This window comes from Aptenodytes forsteri, unplaced genomic scaffold (genome assembly GCF_000699145.1).
Source record: "Aptenodytes forsteri isolate BGI_AS27 unplaced genomic scaffold, ASM69914v1 Scaffold42, whole genome shotgun sequence".
Classification (NCBI taxonomy): Eukaryota; Metazoa; Chordata; class Aves; order Sphenisciformes; family Spheniscidae; genus Aptenodytes; species Aptenodytes forsteri.
In genome coordinates, this window is record NW_008794081.1 from 510,881 (window position 1) to 536,766 (window position 25,886).

General features: G+C 35.8%; 1 protein-coding gene across 1 annotated transcript in view; it reads right to left on the reverse strand.

The window, feature by feature from the left end:
* LOC103893554 (contactin-associated protein-like 4) overlaps positions 1-25,886 on the reverse strand; it is a 203,461-nt gene that overhangs the window by 160,868 nt on the left and 16,707 nt on the right. Inside the window, exon 3 of the mRNA XM_019470308.1 lies at positions 4,189-4,382. Within this exon, the coding sequence (XP_019325853.1) occupies positions 4,189-4,382 (194 nt within the window). The remainder of the gene's footprint in view (positions 1-4,188; positions 4,383-25,886) is intronic.

The window sequence follows — 25,886 nt, forward strand, 5'->3', positions numbered from 1 at the left end:
CCTTTCTGATTCTCTCCCCCGCCCCGCCGGGGGGGAGTGAGCGAGTGGCTGTGTGGTGCTCTGTTGCTGACTGAGGTTAAACCACGACAAGCTAACATTATATAAGTATTAGTTTTAATTCCTCTGCTTTGCATATAAATTTTAGAAGAAAGATTTAAACAAATAAAACTGAAAATTGGATCATAGTTGTGGAATGGATAAATCATTATTCTCTCAGGAAAAAATAAACAAACAACAAACTAAGAAACCGAAGGCTTAATTTCTGGGTATTTCCCGAGCTGTATCAGAGGAGACATGGTCAACTTTTAATTGAAGAGAAATTGTATTTCTTTTTTTCTTTAAAACTCCAGCTAATGAATGGCATTGTCATGCATTTCTCCATGAGGTGTGTTACTCATGTTTTCACTGAAACTATCAGCCATTTGAAACTTGTCATTCAAACTGCAAATTGCTCTCCTTCTTCCCCCTCCTAGCTCTCCTTTTGAAAATGATGGACAATATCATTTATGTTACTTTATTTCTCTCCTTTTAAGAGAAACATTTAATTAGTAATGTTAAGGAAAGAGTACACAGCATAAAAACATTTGTGATACAAAACTATGAAATTAGTTAAAATTAGAAACTACACTAGTTAGAAGCATTAATATATGTAGCCCCAAATAGATAAAATAAACTACCAATTACAATATGAGATTCTTCATAGATAGGATACAGGTGATGATATCTAGAATACAAATTGCTATGAAGAAGTAATAGCAGTACAACTATTAAAGGTAATATTTAAAGATGTAAAAATTTTCTTAGCACTTTAATTTTCTTAGCGCTTCTTGAACCAAACCTTAAGTTTACTGTACATTTTTATGATGTTTTACTGTGAACCTCCTCAAGTTTGAAAGAAAACAAGTGAAAATAATTGTCCTTTCCAGAGTAAAAATCTGATAGCTTAATATATAAACAGATTTGAAACCACTGCTCATTTTAGAGGTAAAAAAGAAAACCTGTGCAAAAGGTTGGGCTTGGGAGGTTGGGCTTTACTGCATCTGAAATTATACCCTAAGGAATGGAAAAAATAGAAATAGATTGAAGAACATACACATAAAGATGCATAACATTCCTTGTTCAAACACATTTACATTAACGATAAAATTAAAGAAAATCTAAAATTTATTTGAATTAATCTCTTTCCAAGATACAAATAATGCTTCTCAAGGGGAAAGATTTCTTTCCAAAAATATGTATTTTACCATTAATAACATCTATTTCACTTGAGAATTATATCTTGACCAGAACTGTACCAACTTTTAAAAGGATGTTAATATTGATCCTGGGAATTGCTGCCTGAAAAATCTTAACATAAGTATCAAGAACAGTGCAGAAAATACTTAGAGATAACTTTAAAAAAGACAGTGATAGCCATGTCAGTGAGGAAAGAAATCAAAATCAGTGTGCAAATAGATTTTTTTTGTCTAACTAAGAAAAAAACTACGAAAAAAATTACACCTAACTATACTTTACAGTACTTAATCTACAATGAGAGCAGTTCTAGTAACTGTAAAGTAACTGTAGAGTCAGTCTTTCAAAAATATCTTTAGTAATTAAAGTATTTTAAACAATAAATAAAATCTACATGAAAGATAAATTCTTTACAGGTATAAGACAGCAAGTAAGGCATACATTTAGATTATCAGTATGTCAATGAGTAGACTGAGATGAAGGTGTATAGCATGGGTAAAGAGTACGGTCACCATGATTCCCTCTAAACCAATTCCTAATATGCAGAGAAGTGAAAACAAATCATATTTAGCAGCCACAAGAGAGGATAGAGGTTCATCTCACCTAACTTTTGAATATCTACATCTAAATACAGCACCAATAGGCAATTAAGCATTTTATAGATTGGGGAGGGGTAAGATAGTTGTACATGATTCATTTCAACCTAACAAAGACATCAAAGGTCAGAGGAACCAGCCTTAGAAAAGATTACCTGTTTCACAGACTCTAAAAGGAGTTTTTATAACTAGATCATTTGCTGATGCTTAGAGAGTCCTCTTTGCATCTCAGTTGTTATAAAAATTTTACAGTGAGTGAAAAATCAGTTCCACTGATGACAGGAGCTTCAGAAACTTAAGTTAAGATAAGCCATAAGGTGACAAAGACAATTCAAAACTAACTTCTGAAAAGGAAAATAAAAAGTAGGGAGCTGTGAAATTGTACAGAAGGTAAGTATCTTTTCTACTTAAGTTTTGAAAGAGTGTTTACAAAGACCAAATCCTTACATACAGCGAAGAATTCTGAAGTACTTATAGCAACACAGGGCCCTCAAAACTGGGCATCTTCCATCTTTCTAATGCACAGTAGTAGTCAGAAGAAAAAAAAAGGCAAAAAGTTACCTCCGATAAGCAATCTTGTATTAGGGCAATGACTCAGTTAAAAAGAGGATAGAAATAACACAGTAGGTATCATAAAATGTGGGATGTTCTTGCCTGAAATGAACTTGGGCACTTCATTTTAGAAGACAACATAAACAGATAACAGTCAGAGAAAATCTATAAAATAAATAGAGATTTAAGAGTTTCATTCCAAGACTACGCCTATGCATTAGTTTAGAAAAGAGAAAATATATTCCCCTAGAAGCAGAACTCCTAAATAAAGATACATAAAAAAAGATCAATAGACTATTCCTGAATTTGATGGTTTACATCCTTGAATTATGCATCACTGCCTGCAAGCCATACCTCCAATCTACATTGCAATCATTAAAATAATCATTTTTTTATTAAGTTTGAGATAATGGAATTGAAGCCTTACTTTTCCCCTCCTACAGATCTAACAACCTCCTTACCCTGATGTCTGCATCAGCATTTAACAATTTTTTGGAACTTTTGTTTGATATTTTACTGGTGGCAATATTCAAGAAATAATTATCTACCTCACTGTTTGCAATACTAATATGGGATTTCAAAAGAGCCCTCTTTGAAGAGATCAAGCAACTCTACCTTTTAGATTTATCAGTCTGTCTGAAGATGGGCAAAGACAATATTGTAGCAGCTTATGCTCATTTAACATTTGGAAGATTGTTTTTCTTTTCTCACTCCCCACAGTCATATGGATTAGAAACTCATTTATTTCTCTTTGTTATGATAACACAATCTGAAGCAGAAGTATGTAGCAAATTCAAAAAGAAGGATAATTATGCAACAAGTAAGCTACTGCATAATCTCATTATACCATAGATGGGGTTTGACAATAAGAGTGACAAGAACATTTTGAATTAAAAGTCAACAAAATTAAAACGCATAATATGAAGCATATTTTAACATAATGTTTAACTGCAGCAAGAAATAACTGAAGCCTAAAGCTTAGTAAAATTTAAAAATTAATCAGCTCTTTGTATGGACAGAAGGATAGAAGTAACTTGACAGGATAAAATTGTAGACCACAAGTACCAATATTTGTCCTTTAGTCCAAGCTGCTAATCATTGGGGATCAAGGAAAGATGCAACTCTGGTCTAGAACTGTATCATTCAGTTTTCCATGTGGATTTTGGACATCGTCTGTCTGGTATGGCGTATCCTTTGCTCTCAATAAAATTCATGTGAATAGAAGGTGATAAGCATAGCAAGGCTTATTTATTATTAGCTACAAATATAATAGGAGATAAATGGGTTGGAACATCAGAAACTAGACTCTGAATTAGATGACCAAAAATTAAATTTTCCTTAATATTTATTTGTTTTTAAATAAACTGGGATTTTTTTGGTTATGATTTTGATTTCTTTGTGTTGCTTCTTTTTATTTTTACAATCTGATTAAATGTTCCAGAAAAAATAAAGCAATTTTCCCCCCCCCTAATTAAAAAGCCAAGCTTAGCATACTGGGATCAGTACTTTGGGAAAACAACTTTACCATACATAGCAAGACAAGAGAGATTTTGCAGTACATTTTTAGTCCTCAGAATACCTCCTTGAGACTTAATGGAGTAATGCTAAGGCTAGGTTTTTGAAGTTTGTTTGCTTTTTACAGCCTTTTATCTTGTCAAAAGCTAAATTAGTTTGTATATTTAATTATCTAAACATTTTCAGTGTAGTTCTTTATACTCCACTGCTTTGCTTATATTTGCAACAATGTATAGCATAAGTATTTTAAGTCTTCTGCAGAAACTTAATTCTCATTATTGAAAGAACATACCCAAATGCTTTCTTCTTGACGATACTGCTTCCAGTTTTGTCCACTATCACTAAACATCAGAAGGTAGCTTGTTACCCAGTCGGAGCTCCCGTAACCACCTTGAGTAGCGACAGCAGTAATCTCAGTTCTTTCACCAAGATCAATCTGAAGCCATTGATATTTATTAGACACAAGTGGAGACCAGCCACCAGCACCTTAAAAAGAATGAAAAAGATTGAAATGTATTCCTAAAAGAAGCAAGTTAACACAAAACTTGTATATGCAAAAATTACTTAATTCATTTGAGCAACCTAATCTAGTGAAAGATGTCCTTGTCCAAGGCAGGGGCTTGAAACTAGATGATCTTTAAAGGTCCTTTCCAACCCAAACCATTCTATGCTTCTACGATTCTAATTCAAGACACAGTTGCACCAAAACTGTCTTGATAATATTTAACAACTGTTATAAAAATTGATACAGATTACTTGATATATGTAACCAATTACAACTATTAAAAGTCATTGTGAATTTATTCACTCCCTTTTTTCTCTAACTTTTGTAATGAATTTTGCAGAGTAATTCTTATCCAATTAGACAAAGCTCTTCAAGTCAAAAACTCAGAATTTTGTTTATCTGTTTATACATCTGAATTTCATTTTATATGGACTAGAAGATCTCCTGAAGTCCCATCTAACCTGAATGATTCTGCATGATTCTGTTCTGTGAGGCCTGGATATACAGATTGGTATATGAAACAATAAAGCATAGTTAGATGATAAATTTACACATGCCTCTTAAAGCAACCAACCAATTTGTAGGCAAAACAGTAAGAGAGCATGAGGTACACATGTGCAGTTTCAGTCAGAAGACAGACCAGTTCAGAAAGATAAAGTTTAACCCAAAACACATAGCTATATATAAAATTCCTACAGTATTTTAACTAACCAGAAAGACATGTTGAAATGAAGAAAGACATCATATCAATTCAGTTCTCCCTTGTCTTCCTTAGTTTGCCTTTATTTACACATATCAGGCTACTACCTTGTCTGCAAAGTTGGATGGAAAAGCCCCAGGGTAGGTCGCAAACAATCTCATAAGAAAAACTGTTGTTTTATGAAAATATTTTGCAAAATTTGCAAGTATTCAGACTCAGTTTGCATCTGGTGGGTTTTATTAGAGAATGTGGTGACAACAAATGATAAAAGATCCATTTTGTAAGCACAGATTTGGATTTAATTCAGACAGACTCACACAAGAGGCACCTTGAAAAGTTCTTAAAGCATACAGACACAGAACAAGAAGAACAGAAATATAGTTCCCACAACAATCAATAAACACTGTATTATGTGGAAATAAGACAACTGCAATCCAATGTTATACTTGTATTGGCTTCAAGATGCATAACATTTCATAAATAAAACATCACATATGGTTTAGTTCTGTTCAGGGTCATGAGTCAAGTGCTTAACATTACCTCCTCTAGAAAAAAAGAAAAGAAAAAAGACCTGTTACTTAGGGATTTAAAACTGTCATTTAAAAATAAAATGGTGGGAAACCATATAGGTGTTCATAAGCCACAAAAAGTGAGGTTCATTCTACAGAGCAAGGTAAGTGGAAAGAGCTGAGAGAAATACCTAAAGCTCCATGTATGTAACAATTCTTTTGTCCACACATTTATGAACTAATTAAAAGGTAAAAGATTTAAATCTATGGGTGGACTTAAAGACTGTGTAGATGTTTTTAATTTTTTTTTAGCTCTTTATCTAAATCAGGATTTAGAATTTCATGTGAATACTTTGAGGTATTTTGCCTTAACTCCCATTGAGTTTCTCCTTTTATTCATTTCTTCACAAAAGGAGACATCAGATCCAGGATGTATCTCTAACATTTTCCACACATGAATATTATGTGGGTTTTTTATGAACTTGTTTGTCATGGAAACTGTAGCTGAGTGGGGATTTGAATTTTCACTTAATCATAACTAGTGATATAATTATTTAGCAAACTAATTTAAAAACAGCTACAGTTAGTCTCAGCAGTGATTTAAAGGCAACCATTGTATCCCACCTATGCCCTTTCCCAAAAGAATTTAGAATATGTTTTCCAAAAAGGTGGTAAGAAAACAATTCTGAAGGAATATTCACATCACATAACTCAAAATAACCCAATGTTTGCACATGCAGGTTGACAAAATGGGCAAGAATAAGCAGTTTCTGAAAACAGATTCATTCAAAATTTGAACTGGTTCTAATAAATGTGAGTTCTGACACAGAATACATTCTTCCTTCAGTGAACACTTAACCAACTACATCTACCAGAAGAAATACAGACACGTCTCTGAAAATGAAGATGAAGAACAAGAAGCAAAGAAAAGAGCATTTGCCTAAGATAGGTATTCAGTGAAAATAAGTATAATGTAAAAGTGGTATTCTGCACTTAAAGGAGGCAAATGTAATTACATAGACATTGTCATGTCAGTCTGTTTTCATTGAGAATGTGGTGGGGGGTGGTGGTTAGTTACTTAAACTGAATTTCCTACTTGGCATAGTTTACTTCCCAAATCAACAGGTTAAGTTAAACGAAAAAAAAACCAGATTTAGAAAAGTCTTTTGTTAACTATTATTGCCTGAATTAACCAAGTGATTATTGATTATATTCAGAACAGAAAATAACTCAGCATACCAGTGAAAACACACCCACTTCCTAATATATCTGGGGCAAAGTCATTCATATTCACTTCTGTTTTCTTAATGAAAAGGATATTACTAGGTGAAAAAGTGTCTATTTCTTTAAAATAAAAGGTTAGACTTTAGTTCCATGTTTATTTTCAATTTCCTGTGCTGTAATAGTCCATTATTCTTTAAGAAGAATCTATTCTACCAGTACTTCAAAGTGCTGGCTAAAAATACTTCATACTCAGCAACAACGTAAACCCATAAAGACATTTAATGACATAAAACACTTTGCCAATTTCCCTAAAAAAAATAAAGAAAAAAAAGAAAAAAAAGAAGGAAAAAAATCAAGATTTCAGATGTACTTCATGTTCCACTGAGGGCAAATTATTTTTTTTTCCTTTTTTTTTTCCTCTCCTCCCCCCCCCCAAAAAAAAAAACAAAAAAACAGAGAGATGACCAACCATAACAAACAGCTCTGGATAAAATAATAAAAATATTTCTGTAGTCCTCAGTGAGACCATGTGAGTCTCCTTTCTAGATTGGTTGCTGGTCTCCCACCCAGCAGCTCTTTGTTTCTCTGTGTCTTCTCTATGATCTTGTTTTCACTGATCTTTCTGTAACAGTATCAGTGCCCTGAAGGCACTAAAGGGATTTAATAGCCCTGCCCAGTCTCCCATGGGGCCTCCCCCTATGCCCTCCCCATGGGCTCAGGACTCCATTTGAGCTCAGCCAGCCCGTCCTGCTCCCTGACATACACCTTCAATGTTTTCACTTCATTTCTGAAGTGAAAGAGCCTCATTACACAAGTCCTCACCAAATGCTTTATACGATAATACACCTTATGTCACTAACATATTTCTAATACTGTATTTGTTATTGCAAAACCAAGACAGCAAAACAGAGCCAACCACAAGGTTCCTCTCTGGGAAGGTGCCACTGAGGTGTCCAAGTTTCCTCAAGCAGCACTCAGAGAAATGTGGCCTGTTCAGCCTCTCCCCTGAGAGCAAGCACATGCACAACAAGTTCTAAAAATTATTAACACAAGATAAAGATGACACTGAATTTAAGACAATCTCTAAACTACTTGGAAAAATCCCTCATCCTCCTTTCAGGTAAATTCAGTTCTTCATGAAAGTCTCCTCTTTCCTTTTGAAAAGTTACCCCCTCGAAATTCCCATGTAGCTGCCTCCATCTGCACTACACTCATCTTCACACAGCCGCCCCTGCCATGTCCCATCTCCTCCCACCTATGCTGGTAGCACTTACTCAGTGCCAATAGATATTAAGGATAATATGGCATACAACCCAACAGGAAAGGTTTCTCCCTGCAAGGAAGGTAACAGGGCAGTATTTGGTGCAGGGTTGCTGGGTGCCTTGGTTGGACAGGGCATCATGATACTCTTTCCAACCCACCAGCCTTCACAGCCATGGCCATGCCATCTTGCGTTGCAGAAATCAACAAATGAAAAAACAATTCACCATTCCTGCAGCTCTCCAAGAATGATATAGATCCTGCACTAAAATGAGAGGCCAAGCAGCCTCTTGGGGCTGAAGCTGGGCTGTAGTGAGGTTGGCATGAAGTGCCAAAAGGCATATTCCTTCAGAGCCAGTAAACCAGACAGAAAATTAGTGGGATTATGAAAACCATCAAAAATGGTAAATCAGAGTGAATACAGAAAAAACTCCAGCAAATTTATTTAGCCCATAACCATTGTTAAATGCCAACATATGGCTCATCATTTCCTAAGCAAGTCATACAACTTCCTAGTATCGATAATTGAAAACTAGAGTTGATTGCAATACTTCCACAAAAACCCTCAGTTTTCCATTAAAACAACTACATGACATTTTGTTTTCAAAAAACTTTAATTTTGCATAAAATAAAGCAATTATCTTTCTGTGTTGTTTTGTTTATTTTTCAGGTCTGCTACAAGATCTACAAATACTGATCAAATTAGTCACTTTATGGAAAAATCTGCTGCTCCCTCAATTCAAGCAGGGTCATGAATATTTACCAGGAGATTCATCCTTTGACACCTTCCCAATTTAAGTAAGTTAAAATTAAATCACTGATAAATCTCACATGCTCACAATTACTTTCTATAAAGGCTCCACTAATATTTCACATGCTCTACTTTAAAACAGAGGAGGTCAAACAAGATTTTCCTGAAAATTACTTCAGGAAGAGTAAGTGATAGTATCTCCTCTGCGGTTTCAGTGGTTGCACCTCAACTGCTCCGTTGCAGCCTCCACAGCCTTATCTTTATGTCCATACTGTTTCATCTTTTAGTGGCTAGGCAGAGCAGTGTGGCAGCATCAGGCAAGTAAGAAAACTTTGTTAACACCCAGCCCGGGAGGTCAATCAAGGGACTTCACCCCCACAAGCTGGGCAGTCCACATCCATAGCATATACTGCATCTGTGGCACCCACCACACATGACCAGACAACTTAACTTTCACTACCAAATCCTGAAATCATGTACTAACACTTCCAGGCACCACATCATCCTGCAGTGCCATGGTATCCAAAGCTTTCTCAGAATAAAGTGTCACTGTGTTAAGTTTGGTGACAATTTTGACCCTTTCAATTGAAAGGGAGAGTTGTATTGTGGCCAACAGGAGTAGTCAGGCAGACTGTGCTGAGAACATAATTTTTAAAGCCCACCTGCAAAAAACACTTTCACTTGGCAACTGAAGAGCTTTGTTCAGAATGAAGTGATAGAGCAAGTTAGAAAGACATTAAAAAAAAAAAAAAAAGCCTGAAAAGCCAAGTCTCTGTTATGGCAGCACTACCTGCTGCTAGCTGAGGGAGGTACTTTGCCTTTAGTACCGCGTTTTCCGGAAGTTTTTGCAAGGCAAGACACCAGGTAGCCTATTCCCCCTCATCATACTGCACTACATCCCGTGGAAAGAAGAGAAAGAGGCACAGATACACAGGCTTCTAATACCAGGGACAGTTGATTTTGGGGATTACAATAAAAATGCAGTCCCAGAAGCCCTCTGTCAGCCCTCTACTGACCAATGCCACATTAAGACCCATAGAGAATAGCCATGGAGCAAAAGCAGCAGGATGCCTCCAAGAGCCTGTATGAAGCCACAGCCTGGCCTGGATCACCATTCAGCAACTGCAACATGTTTCCTGCAGCCACTGAACCACTCTGGTTCACATGATGCTTTCATCTGTCAAAGGCTCTTCAAGAGCTCTCCTCTGACTGTCCAGCAGCCAGCTGTCCTCCCAGCATCTGACTGCTACCTGCAGCATCATGGAGATGAAACATTTGCCCAGTGCTGCAGGAAACACTATTAGAGCATGTTAGTTCCTCACCCAGCACTTTATAGTCTTTTTTACACTGTGTCCTATTCTTGCAGCAAGATTAATGTGCATACCAAGTTGTAGTGGTTGGCAGAATCTTTTTTGTTGTAGCATATGTCTGGGCATGGTGATGCACAGAAGTTGGGGGCATCATGGATGTCAAAAGGATCTTGTTGAAAACCAGAAAGGCTTGTCAAATGTTCATGCTGTGTGGTGTGGATGTTTCAGAGGAGATCTGGGGAGGTCCTCAAGAGTCTCTATGGGGATACAGATACTGTGTACGTTAATTGAGACTGTGCTGAAATGTATGAACACACAGGGCTAAACTAAGATTTACAGGAAAAACATAACTTTATCATCACTAAACTTTCTGAATTACTGACTTTGCAGTCTTCACCTTAATTCTCTAACTTTTCTTTTTGCCAGTGCCATTTATGTAAAGCATATATTTTTTTCATTTACCTCTCACTGTATTTTTTAACAGCCACTGATGAAACATCTTTCCTTGTGAACTAACAGCAAATCAGAAAAATCATTTTCACAAGGGAGACAACCTATATCTAGAGTTACTTTATTTTGAACTTTGTCTCAGAAGGTGGTTAACCCTCTTTATTTTCCACTGTCTCTTCCCAATATTGACATTACTTGCATGCACTATACCAAAAATCTACATTCAGGCTGCAAAAGCATACAAGTCTCATGCTTGACTTCTCTTAAAAAAAAAAAAAAGCATCACACAATTCCTCCTTATGAAGAAAAGTTGCACACACAGTTAATACATAAAAAATTTTGATTCTATTTAACAGCAGTTCTTTCTATTTTAATTTTTTGTAATATAAATGTTTGAAAAAAATGTTTGTACACATATGGTGTAATTCTCTTTAAAGTACATTAATTTACTGAACACATCTAGCAACCACATACTTTTTCTGAAGTACTAACTCTTTTTCTTAACTCATGAATCTCTATTTTTCAACCCCATTTTAGTAGCAACTTACCAGCTTGCTTTGATGGCTGACAAGTTAATAGAGTGTTTATGGTTACTGGGAGGCTGGTTTCATCCAGCCTAGCAGCGATTAAATCAAATTTTAAAGTTTTCATCAGTCACTTGTACATACTAATTGATAAATAGACTTCTGCATTTTATGTAATACTCATAAATAAACTGAGTACTAAATGATGGGAAAATTTCCTAAGCTTTTGATATTTTTAATGCATTAAAATTGATTAATTTGTGCAAGATTTAAAATTTAAGCAATCATGCATCTTCCATATATTATTGAACCAAATTTTGCCTTGCGAACATTCATTATTCTTGATTTCTGTTTCTACAATGTTGTAACATTCAAGTCAGTTAAATGACAATATATTAGGGTTTCCTCACACCCTCCCCTCAAGTAATGCACAATGCTTTTCTGCAGAAGTTATACAAGAAGGTGTTATTCATTAAAGCCATCAGCTTACAGTTTTAGTCAACAATTTCTTAGTCACCTCAGATGCTAAATTATAAACAAGATTATAGTCCTGTAATCTGCCCTGGATTTAGACACTAAATTTACAGCAGAAGACTTGTTTTCCTTCAGATTGCCTACATTTCTAGAAGATTTTCATTCTTGTGCACTTCACATACAGTTTAAATTTTATGAGATAGTTTCCCTTGCTTCTGGAGGTTAAATATCCTAGTCAGTTAAAATATATTAGGGTTTCCTCACCTCAGATTAAATTATAAACAAGATTATAGTCCTGTAATCTGCCCTGGATTTAGACACTAAATTTACAGCAGAAGACTCTTTTTCCTTCAGATTGCCTACATTTCTAGAAGATTTTCATTCTTGTGCACTTCACATACAGTTTAAATTTTATGAGATAGTTTCCCTTGCTTCTGGAGGTTAAATATCCTCTGCCTTCCCCCATGGTCATCAATATAAATATATCACAACGCTGAAAGGGTATTATTTCCTCATCCTGGCTCCTGTCTGCTAGGATATGTGTTTTAAGGGCATGCATTTTCATAATTCCTTAGCTTGACAAGGGTGACAATACCATTATAATTAAGACATTGAAAATAGAAAAATTAGCAAAGTGAGCAAATAGCTACAAGACTAGAAATGACTGAGTAAAAGGCCCAAAACCTCAAATCTATGACAGAAAATATCTGAGTATTCTTACAGTGGATTTGGAGGGTTATATCAGGTTTAAAACTTAACCTTGCTGGCAGACAATTTATTAGGTGATGCTTAAGCTTGCCAAACTGGCTCTCCATAGCTATCAGGCTGCCAGGCTCCTTTTGCTTCATTTTAAAAACTCTGAATCACAGAGAATAGAAACAAAGATTCCCCCTTTGTATGAACAGCACCCCCTTACTTGTTTATCCTGCTCTATGACTACCGTTGCTTATGTTGCTACATAAACCACAACACAGTTCACACTCGTGTGCACTCACACCTGCTTCTTCACATGCAGTTTATTATACCATTTAGCCAGCATCACCATTTATACCACTTTCAAATTCAGTCTATTTTTGGCATATTTAATCGTAATAACTGCAAGCAATGCAATAAGTAAAAGTCCTGATTTAAATGAACACACATCGTAAAGGATGCTTTCCTTTGATTAACCAAGCTGTGTATTTCCCATATGGATCATTTAACAGAAGCTGATTTTAATTTGAAGTCAATAAAGTTGCACCAGGGATAAATTTGGCTGCACATATTACAAAGCAGATTTTCTACATGCAAGTAATTGACAACTGAGGCTTCCTAGGCTTAGAAAAGTCAAATGAAGTGTTTTACAGCATCCAAAAAAACTAAAATACCAAAATATGACATTATTTCCTTTCTTAAGCTGAAAAGCAAGGCATCCTTTTTCACAAATTGAGAATTACAAAACTGTAGGCTTAAGTAAACAATGCAAGGGTTTTGTTCTCTGAAAGTTTATTGACTGATGACAGGGATGGGGGGTGAAGAGGAATATCTGATAAACAGTGTTGACAGATTGCCACCAAGCGAGAACCCTCCTGGCCCCTTAGAAAAGGCTCCTGGGTAACTGAACTGGGTAAGAGGATGAATGGTGGGATCAAACCTTTGTCTTCTAGATTTTAGTTCTCCTGCGCTTCAATAAGGCAATCCAAGAAATAGAGCTTATGCAGTTAAAAACTTCCATGTATACACTAGCAAAGTGCAAGTAAAGTAATTATCAGGAAGAACCTAAATAGCCAAAGATGCCAAACGGTGTAAATCACAACTTGGCCAGTTTGTCAGAAAGTCTGTATGTCGCGGATGGAGTGAGAGTGCAGCTGACTGATAAGGAAGAAGCAAAAATATACTTTATTGAAATAAAACTGAGTTAACAAAGTTCAATGGTAAATGCGGCAGTGGTTTAACAAGATGCGATGGCAAGGTACACTTGATTATTTACTGCATAGAGGACAGGGTCAGACAACACTGTCAGGGAGACCCTCCCATTGAGTCATGAGGTTCAGAAAGGACCCCCTTGCTTTCTAAACTCCTTCTCAGAGAGGAGTCTAGGTGCGGCTGGATCCAATCGTAGTCCCAGACTTGGTCAACGGTTTATGTCTAAAGGATTATATATGCACAATCAATCCTTCATATCACTTAGCTAAGATTTCAAAGTTTAGCATGCTATCAGCCACTTACCGAGAATCTGTTGCGGCAACGCATCTCTCAACCTCAAGGAGTAACCTTGAGAGGCATCCCTACTCGAGGGGAAATCTTGGCACGTAGCCTGCTGCTGTGCAGGAGAGCTCAACGGGCCCTCAGCTGTCCACTATTTATGGAGTAAGATGATTGACTTATAGTCATATTTGCATACCAGCAAGATGTTTGGGTCACTGCTCCAGACAGCCCTTGGCTACTGTCAATGGGCCCTGGGCTCCCCACTATTTATGGAGTAAGATGATTGACTTATAGTCATATTTGCATACCAGCAAGACGTCTGGGTCACTATGCCAGCCAGCCAGGTCTTGCCTACTGTGTTGCCATCCGTCTCCCCAAAGTCCACCTTAAGCCGGATGCAGCCATCAAGACTGCCACGGATGGTTATTGCTTGGGGGGCGGGGGGTAGTGGGGTGGGGAGGGGGCACACCGTCACAGTATCCAAAAGCTATCGAAGCAATGTTGCTCCGAGTCATGGCTCAGTAATAAAAGACATGAATGTAAGCATCAAAATCTGAAACCATGGATAAACTGTGGCAAGTAAAACTGAGAAGAGGATGAGGGACCTTGAGTTATGAATAAGAAATACTGGACACACAATCATCTTTGAACACAGGCAGAGGGAGGCAGAGAGGGACTGCTAGATCAGAAGCCAGCTCTGCAGTCAGTGCTCCATATATAAAATTTCTGCATAGTATTTTTCAACCACAAGTTTGATAGCTGCATCATCTTTTGTCTTTGATGTAAGCAAAATCCTGTTGCTTCCCATGAGATTATTTTCAGGACTAAAAAGTCCTTCTCATACTCACGTATTACCTATATTTAAAATAATCATACAAAACAGCCAATCCTAACACCTAAAAAGACAAAAGGGCATTCAATGCTGTAAAGCTCAGCTCTTCGGAAAGAGTCATTATTGCCTGAAGAAAGGCCCATGTCTGTCTAGTCCCAGACAGAACAACCTTGGTGTTTTTATCTCTGCAGTCTCCTCTCCTTCTTACTTTAAACTGCGAAATACTCCCAACTTTATGCCTAGCTCCTTAGCTGTTTTCTGGTCTTGTCTTCATATGTTACAAACTGACAGAGATAGGTTAAGCTCAATATAAGTACTAAGGTCTCAATAACAGAAACACAGAATGAAATCTTGGATAGATTTCAAGGAATCAAAACAAGATTTCCCCTTCAAAGAAGTCTTCTGAATGGTGCCCTCTTTAAGGAAAACAATACTTATCTCTCTATATTACAATAAAATCAGATTTTCTTGAGCTATATAAACTCTGAAGGTCTTGAGTACCACTCATTCTTTCCTAACAGATGAGCCAACGTTTTCTAGATTGTTAGGGAAGCTTTTGGCCAGGTTTCAAAAAATATTGTGAGAGAACAACTAAGAGATGCATTGATGAAGGTCTGGTATTTGGCAAAACCCTACACACTAAAAAAAAAAAAAAAAAAGAAGTTTTCTTCAGAGCAGCTTCTCACTCACAAGAATATTTCATGAGATGCACTGTTTGAATAAAGACTGAAAAGTCCTACATGAACGGCATCTGATTCTGAGAGCTATAATAAGTCACCTTTGCTGGCAAGAAACGAGTGATGAAGTCTTGCTTCTTAAAAGTTGAAGACTGAGAGGAATTCATCTAAGTAATTTCCAGGAATAAGTATAGAAATAACAGCTATTTGTTAGCTTATGCATGTAAGGAAGCTATATTGTCCCAGTAGTATTTCATAGGTGGCATGCAGAGCTTTCTCAATGGAAATCAGAACTACTAAAAAATTTTGGGCACTTCTGAGCTAGGCAGAACATGAAAAGACTATTTTAATGCTTCAGTCATACAGACTCTCTTCTAAGGGAGGTGGGTGGAGCAGCTACTTCAGTGGCCTCAAGGCAGAACAAGCTTAATTTTGTAGGAAGGTCTACCATATTTTAAGACATTCTGAACCTGAATATCAGTGAAGAAAACAGGTATGATCTTAGAAGAGAAGGAGTAATTGCATTTATTTTTTCAGCTGTCAGAATATTTAATATGTAAGGATCTTAAATTTCAAAACTGTGGCAGGTATTATAAAATGAATGTTAGGTTTTAATAATCATTTGTGACAAGTAACAGTTGCTATGTCAAGAGAAGTTTCAGAGGCATTTTGGATCTGATTCAGCGCAACAGAAAGGCCCTGGGAAATGATATTAATAATGACAAAGTTTGCTCTAGCTTCATGGAGCCAGTTAGCAGAATGTAGCTAACTTTATTTTGCACCCTTTCTTCTGCATTAACAGTAATTTTGGTGGGTGAGTGAGTGAGTGAAGCAGAATGTGCTAACTTTATTTTGCACCCTTTCTTCTGCATTAACAGTAATTTTGGTGGGTGAGTGAGTGAGTGAGTGAATGAATCCCATTTTACATTCCATCTTCAGAAGGCTTTGAAGACATTTCTCAATCAATCATTATGTAAATATATCCACGGAGACATTTTATAAAGGTGATTGCCATAGTTTATCAAAAGGAGAACTTGTTGGCAATGATTGAAAGACAGTATTTTTTCTTCAGATTTTTTATCACCATCATATCACAAAGTGCTATGAACCAGCAGTCTACACTAGGCAACATGTTTTGTATGTGTTGGAAAGCCCAAGTTTGAGTCAAACACTTTTATATAATTAATACTATATTTTACTCCTTGAAAGTAGACCACATTTTCATTTAAATAGGTAAGATTTTTTTTAGAAATATTATAATGAAGCTGTAAATGTGTAGGATATACTCTGAGACTGAGCCACTCCTGCTATGTATTAAAAAGGGATTTTTTTTAACCACAGCGGAAGGGGAAAATGTCCTTCCAACAGATTTCTGCTGTGAAAGCAGTTCTTGTTCTTCACAGACAATGCTCGTTAGGAAAAAGTGTTTTGGAAGGGTGCCAGTTCATTGCAAGATTTGCATCATTCTTGGCTAATACCATCCGCTTTTACTTGATGATCATCAGCAAACTATCTCCCTTACTAGGAACTAGGAATTTCGCATAGCTTGAAGGTGTACCCCTTTTTGGCATGTATCCTGACAATAAACCAAGGCTGAAACTAAGCCAGGACTTAATTTGGGAGATTGTTTCATTCTTATGAAAATGCACTCTTGCAATAGTGCTGTTCTCTTTTCTTTCTCTATTCTCTGGGTATATCCACGTTTAGGATGCTATATTAGTAAATCCTTCTGTGTGTGAAGCTTGGAACATTACTTTTCATCCTTAATCTTCTTTCTCTTTTTCTTCAACAGCAAAGTGGGGATCGTTTACACCTCAACATTGTAAATTTTGTTTGAGGAGGTCATTTTGTTCATAGGTAGATGATGCATAGAAAACTTCAGGGAGAAAACAAAAATAAAAAGATCTCATTGCCACCATCTTTCATTACACCATTGAGTTTAAGCAGAATTCTCATTTAGAATGCTGTAATGATGTAATTTCTAATTGTAGATACAACATTCTGTTAGCAAATATAAACCAAATGGAGTGGAAATGGAAAATATGTATTTATTGTATCAATATTTGTTACCACAAAGCAAAAGAATAGCATAACTAACTCCAATACACTGTTCAGCACAGTTTTATAAAGTTATACAACTTCTTTCAGGCTAATAAATTTTTACATGCTCTTTACATAGCAGCTGCTTTCAATGAACCACCTATATTTGTTTTCCTTGTTCAGTGGTCTTACTCATCATGTTACTCTGCTGTCTTGCAATTTAAAGCTAGCACTGATAATTAGCCATAGCTTTCACAGCCAAAAATGTTTTTACATCGGCAAAGATGTTTCTACATTTCAGCTTCTGCAGTTCATTCACTTGTAAAAATTTTAATCTTTTTCTTTCTTTCTGGTTGTTTTCCTTTCATTCCCTCAGATGTGAAACAACCAGATAAAACCAAACTATCAAACCACATAAAACCTGGTTCTTTTTCATTGTATGCTATTCACTTCAAGTTAGTGTGCCATCCCAATATTTTACTGACTACGGTCACAGAAGTAAAAGAAAAGGAAAGCAGGATTAAAACATTTTGTATTGACCAGTTGGCCTCAGTATTATGTGACACAAGAAGGCTGTGAATATTTTAAATATATGCCACTGTGATAGTGTCCTGGCAATGTTTTCCAGGGTAATGAAATTAAATTTCCTAACTCAAGCTACAGTCTTCAGTGATGTGAATTACACTGAAAAATACAAATATGTATACCCAGATTGTATTTCTCTGATCCAGACATTCATTTATGATTTGTGTTCCTGTCTCCTCAAACATAAATCCACCACTGGCATTTTAATAGGAAATACTGACATTTATTAAGAGCAGGTTGACACAGGTATGGACTAAAAAATTTTTTTAACCATACTGCAAAAAATGTAGAAGAGTATTTCAGATACTCTTGTATTTTCCTTGAGGAATTGCACACTGCTTTGGAGAGTGTTAAACAGCAATATCAGTGAACTGTAAAAAGAATGGCAACAAATTTAAAAACAGTATCACACTAAATCTTAAATCCCCCTGATATTTATCACCCAGTTCTAATGTAAAGCTAGATAGATCATTTCCAGTTGTACTTAGCAGGAGTGATATGTTTGTATACTCTGCTAGAGAATGAGCAGGGCAGTATCTCTGAGCAGATGAACATGTTTGTGTCTGCCGTTTTTATCACTACTTTAATCTCAATCCTTGATGATTCACTTTCTGATGGTGGAACTTCTGGAAGTTCTATTTCAACCCTGGAAATGCTGATTCACTAACTTTGGCACCTGTTTTAGCACATACAACATGGTGCATTTAGAACAGCAAAGCAAACAGATAAAATATTGGCACCTGCAGTTTCCAAGCAAAAATACTGTAAGTGTATATATTTAAAACAGAAAAGTTCTAATTTATTTCCGTTGTTGTGGGTATACAGCTAGCAGCAGGGGAACGTTGGCCAACTCCATCTGGCTATTGGCCTGCACACAGATCTGACATACACAAAGAGAACATGATTTTACAAGTAAGAGAACAAGTACAGTGTCACCCTTCTGGTGCTTAAAGTCTATTTGTGCTTATGTGCACAAGAATATGAATATTCTACAATGGACTGACAGATACTTTATAAGCCAACTCAAATGTCTAGTCTGATTCCATTTTGGCTCTGTGTAAGGTACTCTCTTTCAAGTGTTGCAACATGCATGTACATGTACAGTTCCATTTGTGGACATGTACATTTGTGAGCTACTTGACCTGACAAACACATAAAAGGATGAGATCAAACCATTAAGTGCAATGTCCCCTACATAAACAGTATTTCCCTAATTTGGTATTCCAGTTATGACTCCCAGCATTCTGTTCACTTATGCAATTGTATATCATATGATACTTATTTAGAAAACGTGCACATTAACTGTTTGTCAGTCTACTGACATTTTTCAGTGATTCCAAGGTTATATAGCAATTCATTTATTTGTTTCTATAGACACACTATGCTGGATCCTCAACTGGAAAGTTAGTATAACTCTTAAGTCACTGTATTTAGTTTTCAATCATCTTTTCCATATTGACCTGAATGATAAAATTTTTATATAGCAATTTAGTATGGAGCTTTCAGAAAGCCATGATTTAACCAATCCATTAGCTCATTTGCCTTCCATGTTTTAATATTCCTACTCCTATAAAAAGAATTAAAAATAAGCTACACTATTTCTCTTCAAACCCAAGTGAATTTCTGGTTTTGTGTATTTGTGTAATATCTGTGTTTTTCAGAATTCATGCATTCTGATGTCAATATTTCACCACAGAATTTGGAAATAAGCCCTCATGAGTAAGAAGAGGTTTGAACGCTTTAAATTAGAGAAGGACAAACAGCATTCACTCCTGACTCCGTTTTGTTGGCATAAAGACTGAGAGTATAACTATGATGGCTAGAAAAATAGCATAGGGAAAATGCAATTGAGCTAGACTAATGGAATTTCATGATCAGCAAATATAATCACATCTGGCTTGATTATCAGAAATAGAAGAATTTACTAGAATTTGCTGGTTAAATGCTTAAATTATAGGTTGTACAGCTATAAATATTACCAGATTAAGAATTTTAATATTGTTTCATTCAACTTTGGAGGACAAAATTTATTAATTGAAGTACCTAACAATAAAGAAAAAGTGCAGTTCAATTCACTTAAATTTTGTCCTTGGAACAAAGCTTCATTTTTCAGCAATCTGGATTTTTTTTTTCCCCAGAGTATTATAATGACATTAGTCCTCATTTGTGATTTTCAAAAATATCATTATAATGTTTATGAAACTAAATCAGCCAACCTCAACAGCCAAATTAGAAATTCAGGGACTTTGTATTTGCATCAGTTTTACGACAACTGGTGTATAACAAATGCACAGCTAAGCTGTATTATTTATAAAGCTACATTTAACTTAAAAGCTTTTCTCACACTGAAAATTGTGCATTTATGCATATTCAGACCCCATCTTTTCAGAACATCACAGCTTCTTACTTTTAATGACAGCCATTACGGAGAGCAAAACTACTGGAATCAGGCTATATAGTATATAAAAAAATAAATAAATCACAGTAGTTGCTTTGTAGAAAAGTTTCCATAGATTTCAGAAAAGTAATATTTGTTAAAAGCCTTGATGAATTGAACAGTGCAGCTTCTGCAGGCTACTATGATTCCAACAGTATTTTTTCTTCAGAAATGTTATATTACTTAAAATATTGCAGAGAATTTTTTAAAGGCACACGGTCAAAATGACACCAACCCAGGACAACTTCATAATGATCATACAGTCTCTTCTTGCTTGTAAGAATTAATTTTGTAAACTGACACTTCTTTAGCATGAAACTGATGAATTAGAAGTTAATCTGATATCAGCAATTATCCATTAAATAATTGTATTTTTAGGAATAAACCCACTTCATTTGTAAATTATTTTCAATCTCTTGTAACACACAAATAAAACGCAATTACTAAAATAAAAACTCTTTTTACGACAAAATAAAAGGCAAAAAATAGATATAACCATAAATAGAATGTGACCAGACAATATTTGTGCTTCGTTTACATCTATATTTATGCAATTATTAATTTCCAACTGCAGACTGATGTCTGACAGCACTGTTGTTGTGGTTCTACTGTCTATGTGCAAACATTCGTACACAGCTTAACTAACTCTATATCCTGAAACATTATCCTAGATGATAGGATATCCAGGATTCGCTAGATGGATATTGAATAAGAAACAGGACTGCTCTCTCTGCTCTTATTTCTAAGAGGTTTCATGGCTGTCTTTTTATCTCAAATGTGTTATGAACAGTAGGCTGCTTTGAGTTGAAATTTTGGCTCTTTATATTTTAAAGATTTCTTGAAGTAGATTATTATGATAAACATCATGTATATATGTATACATATCATATATAAATACACACATCATATACATATACACACACGTCATATATATATTTAAAAAAAAGAGAAGCTGACAGTACCCATCAGAAAAACATATATACATACACACATATCCCTTAAAGGCCCTTAAATTTTAACAGCATATTACTTAGTTGATTTATGAATGTCAGGTGGCTAAGAAATATACATTAATAACTCAATTGCAAATGGATTTATGAACTCAAGAACTCATTTCTACTTACTCCTGAATAGTCTGAAGAGCTTTAGTCAACGACTGAGGCCAAATTGGTTAAACACTGTCCAAAGAATAAAAACTCAATCTCTGCCTCTGAGAGAGGTGGATTTAGAGCTTGAAACTTCTAACTGAGATGTGATGTAGATAATGCATTTGCCCACATCATAATGTTACATTTTTTGGTTTTGCAGATTTATGTCCTTATGAGGAAATTTTGTCTACTTAAGCAGGTGAATGAAGATATGGTATGGTAAAGAATTTTTCACAGTGAAAACTAATATTTAGAGAATATTGATCTTTGCTATTAAATAAGTAGATGATTGTGAAACTGCTAATTCATAGTTAAAGAAAAATAGTTTCTTAATTATGCATTAATACTAGCATCATTTTTTTAGTTGCCAATTGTAAAAAGAAACATCGTTTATTGTGTGACCAGTCTTTTCTTTTACTGGGCTATAACAAAATCACAAGCTAAATAACAGGAAGATCTTTTCCAATTGCTGTGATTTAAACTTTTGCCAGGATGTTTATTTTATAGCTGTGCAATAATAATGATGTTGCCTGAGTGTGCAAAATGTCAAATAAAGGAGTTTGTTGGAGAGGTTACATTCTGCCTACGCAGGCTAATCCATAGTTTCATATCCTGAGAAAAGACCAAACTAGAAGATGAAACTTCACCAAAACGTATGACAGACTTCAACAATTATGCCAACAAGTGAAAAGGATTGCAGATATAGCCCATAAAATTTGAATAGGAAGGTCAACATGTTCTTAGCTGCTGATAAATTTAACTGGGGTTCTCAGTAAAAAGATCATCTCCAATAGGAATAACCTGCTCTCCTAGTCAGACCAGAATAATATAGCAATGCAGCAGATGTTATGTTAAAAAAGGGTGTTAAAAAAAGTCAAATTTTCCACAAATGTGTTTGTTGGAAAGCCGTGTATCAAGCTCTTCCAGTTTCATCGTCACAGACATTCTGTCCCACACGTCTCATCTCCCACTTAATGCAGGCAGTCACGAAATAACACAAAACAACAGGTTGCCCGAGTTCTTCCAGCTGTAAAATTTTTACGCATTTTACATATTTAAGCATCATGGAGGGGCTTCCCTTCTGGGGGTAATTAAGACTTTTGGAAAACTATTAACATGTAACTACTTCACAAATAAAATAACCAAGTGTTCTATTCTCCAACACTAGTACAAAGAATATCCATGGTATCATAGCCTTATTGGGGAGTGAAGGGGAGGAAGTAAAACCGAATGCTTTGTGTCATTCTAAAATGGCTAAACCTAATACATAAATATATGGTTCTGTTACTGAAAAAATAATATCTTCACTTAGGTGGCAGAGTATTGATATCTTCAGAGGTTCAAGTATAGTCTCTAGAAAAAACACAAGTATTATGTTTGCTTTTTTTTTTCCTTATTCAGTATCTGACAGTCTACTCTATGAGCCACCACAGAAATTAGAGATCTGGTAGCTAAAATTCCACTTTCAACTCCTATTCCTTAAGTAATTTAGCACTAATAAGTACATTTTGTTTTACCAAATAGGATGATATATCAATGGGCTTGGAGTGGGCCACTAATCAACCACAAACCTGTCCTCAGCTGATCATATTAATGGAGCCTTTTACAGCCAGATGTCAGCTCTGAACGTTGATTGCCCAACCATAGCCTGCCAAGAGCTGACGTGTTCTTCCTCCCTTATCAAGTTATATGAAATGGAAAAAATACAGATCTGGATTTCAAATCCACTGATCTGTAAAAAATGCAGGAAGAATTACATTATAGGAAATCTTGGTAGTGTGCTTTATTATTAAAGTTATCCATTACTTCCAATTACAATTCCCCGTTTCCAAGTATTTCAAATCCTGTCAGACTTACAACTAGACTGTTGTTTCAGGCTTATTTTTCTCTCTTTTTCTATTTCCTTTTTTATCTGACAAACACTCTTAGCAATTCTAGGATTTAGATCAGGATTTTGCTAGTTATTAGATGATGAATATGTGTCAAAAATATGCTTTTTTTTTCTTTCCTTATCAACCACCACCTTTGGCTGATGTGTAAACCTTTGCAAACAAATTATCAAGATTTGTTATAAGGTAACTCTGAAAGGTCTGCCTGCACTGCTCCACTGAAGTACTGGTGCTGCTGAGATTTATGGGCTAACACCAGGTAACAAAACTGAAATGAGGTAATTTATTTTGCAGCTCATTTCCATCTGCTTTATTTAGGTGATGGGAAGGCAGAAGATTCAGTATGGAAAGACAAGAGTTTGATCAGAGATGAGAAGTATAGATTGGGACAAAGAACTCCACTGTGACTTGAACTGGACTTCAGTTAAAGAGACTTAATACAACTGCCTCAGATTTGTCATAAATACTACATAAATACTTAATGTGTGAAGAATATATGAAGAAAGTCTTTAAGTGAGCTGAAAATAGGGGATGGTAATGAATGACTCTCAGAGAGAATAAATTATGATCTTAGAAAGAGCATATTCTCTGATTGTTGGGTCATATTTTTTTTTCATAAATATTGATGCTGTGAGGTAAAAAAGATAAAGCATGTTGCACATGGAGGACAAACAGATAATGCTAGTAGGCAACTTTTGTGACATGGAGGAAGATACTAAGATACTATCTGCTTTTGATTCAGTGAGAAGTCAAAGATTTATCAGTACCAAAAACTGAATCAGTTGCAGGTAACATTTAATTTATGTAGGGATTTTGGGGTGAGGACTTTTTTCCTATAACTATTTTCATAGTAGGATATTCTGTACCTGCAGGGTCCGTTCTTACATGTGATAGTCAACCAGGTGCAGTGACTTCAGGTCTGGTTTGAATATCTGGTAGTTCAACTGTGAAATTGAGTCCAGGCATTATGGAACCTGGATTAAAGGCCAGAAGGACATTTGTAACCATGTAAGCCAAAACTGCCTCAGCAAGTAGGAAGCTAAAAAAATAACTGTGCCTTTGTCTCTTCTGATCTTAGAAATTGTGTAAAGGTTAGAGAAATGAGTGGAAAAGGCATATGAAAGGACTTGAGAGCTACTGCAGATGGAATATAGCCAGAAACTGCACTGGGAATCTTGTCTTCTGTAAAGCAAAATTTTGGCATTTAGAAAATTCTTTTTGTCTGTCACTATGTATGCCCTCCCAGGAGGAGGCTCCAGCTGCTCCAGATCCTGGCACTAGGTCAAACAGTCCAGCAGTATTCATACTGACATTCCTGGTGTTATAGTTTTATGTGCCAGAAATCCCATTTCAGTCCTAACTTTGCCAAATTCTTCCTGGTTTCTTTTCAATTCCCAGTCCCAGAAAATAATGAATACCTGGGGGAGAACTGCTTAACAGTGGCTCGTAAAGTCTCACTCTAGCTGAAAATACTGTCATTGAGACTAAAGTGAAACACATAGATCAGTCAAGTAGATGAATCTGGAAATAAGTTTGTAGAAGTCCTGGGAAAGATGGACACAGACAACTTTTCTGGATTTGTGAGAGAAAAGTATCTTGCATGCTCTTAAGAAATGAGAACAGCCACGGTGGTTTTTGTGCTCTCTCATCTGAGCATGAAGAATCCTATGCATGCATATGGACCCTTAAGCATCTCTACTCATAATAGTCTGATTACGTTACTCTATGTTCCCATGTACACACACTAGAAAACTTAAAGGCACCAATTATGATCACATAATGAATTTTATGTGACAAATACTCATATAGCAGCAAAAATAAAAGATTCTTTGTTGCAGTTCCAAATAGAAGGTGAAGAGGGTTTTTTTGTTTTGTTTTGCTTTTTTTATCAGGAAATAATAAGCTGAAATTACTTTTTTTTATACTTACATCTCTAGCACTTCCATCTCGTAAAAAAATAAATGGTGAAAACTTTTCCATATTTCTACAGGCTAGAAAAATAATAAAGCCGCCTTAGCTCTCCAAAAGGCAAAACAATCCCTTGAGGAAACACAGTCAACAATGTAATGAGTTGTGAAATCTATGATTTTAATGGTTCATTTCATTTTTGCCTGAGCTGCTCTTTCATGACTACTCTTCTAAGCTTACCAATTTCAAGGTCAACTTTTTACTAAATGTAGACAGCTGGCCTTCTGCAATGAATTAGTAGTTAGTCCTGTGAGTATATACAGAAACTATTAGAGACTCTGATTTCCCTACAAAATATATTTTAAAACTGTTACTGCTATGACTATTGGAGGGGGTAAAAAGGTAAATGCACTGGTTTTGGTTGGGATAGAGTAAATTTCTTCTTCATCCACGTGGGAGCAGGACACCCTGAAGCGGCTGTGGCTGTGGAAAAGCCCATGCCAAAGCAGGTACATCTCAAAGGGTTTGTGGCCATGGTTATGTCTGTGCCGCAGCAGGTATACCTCTGAAGGGATTGTGG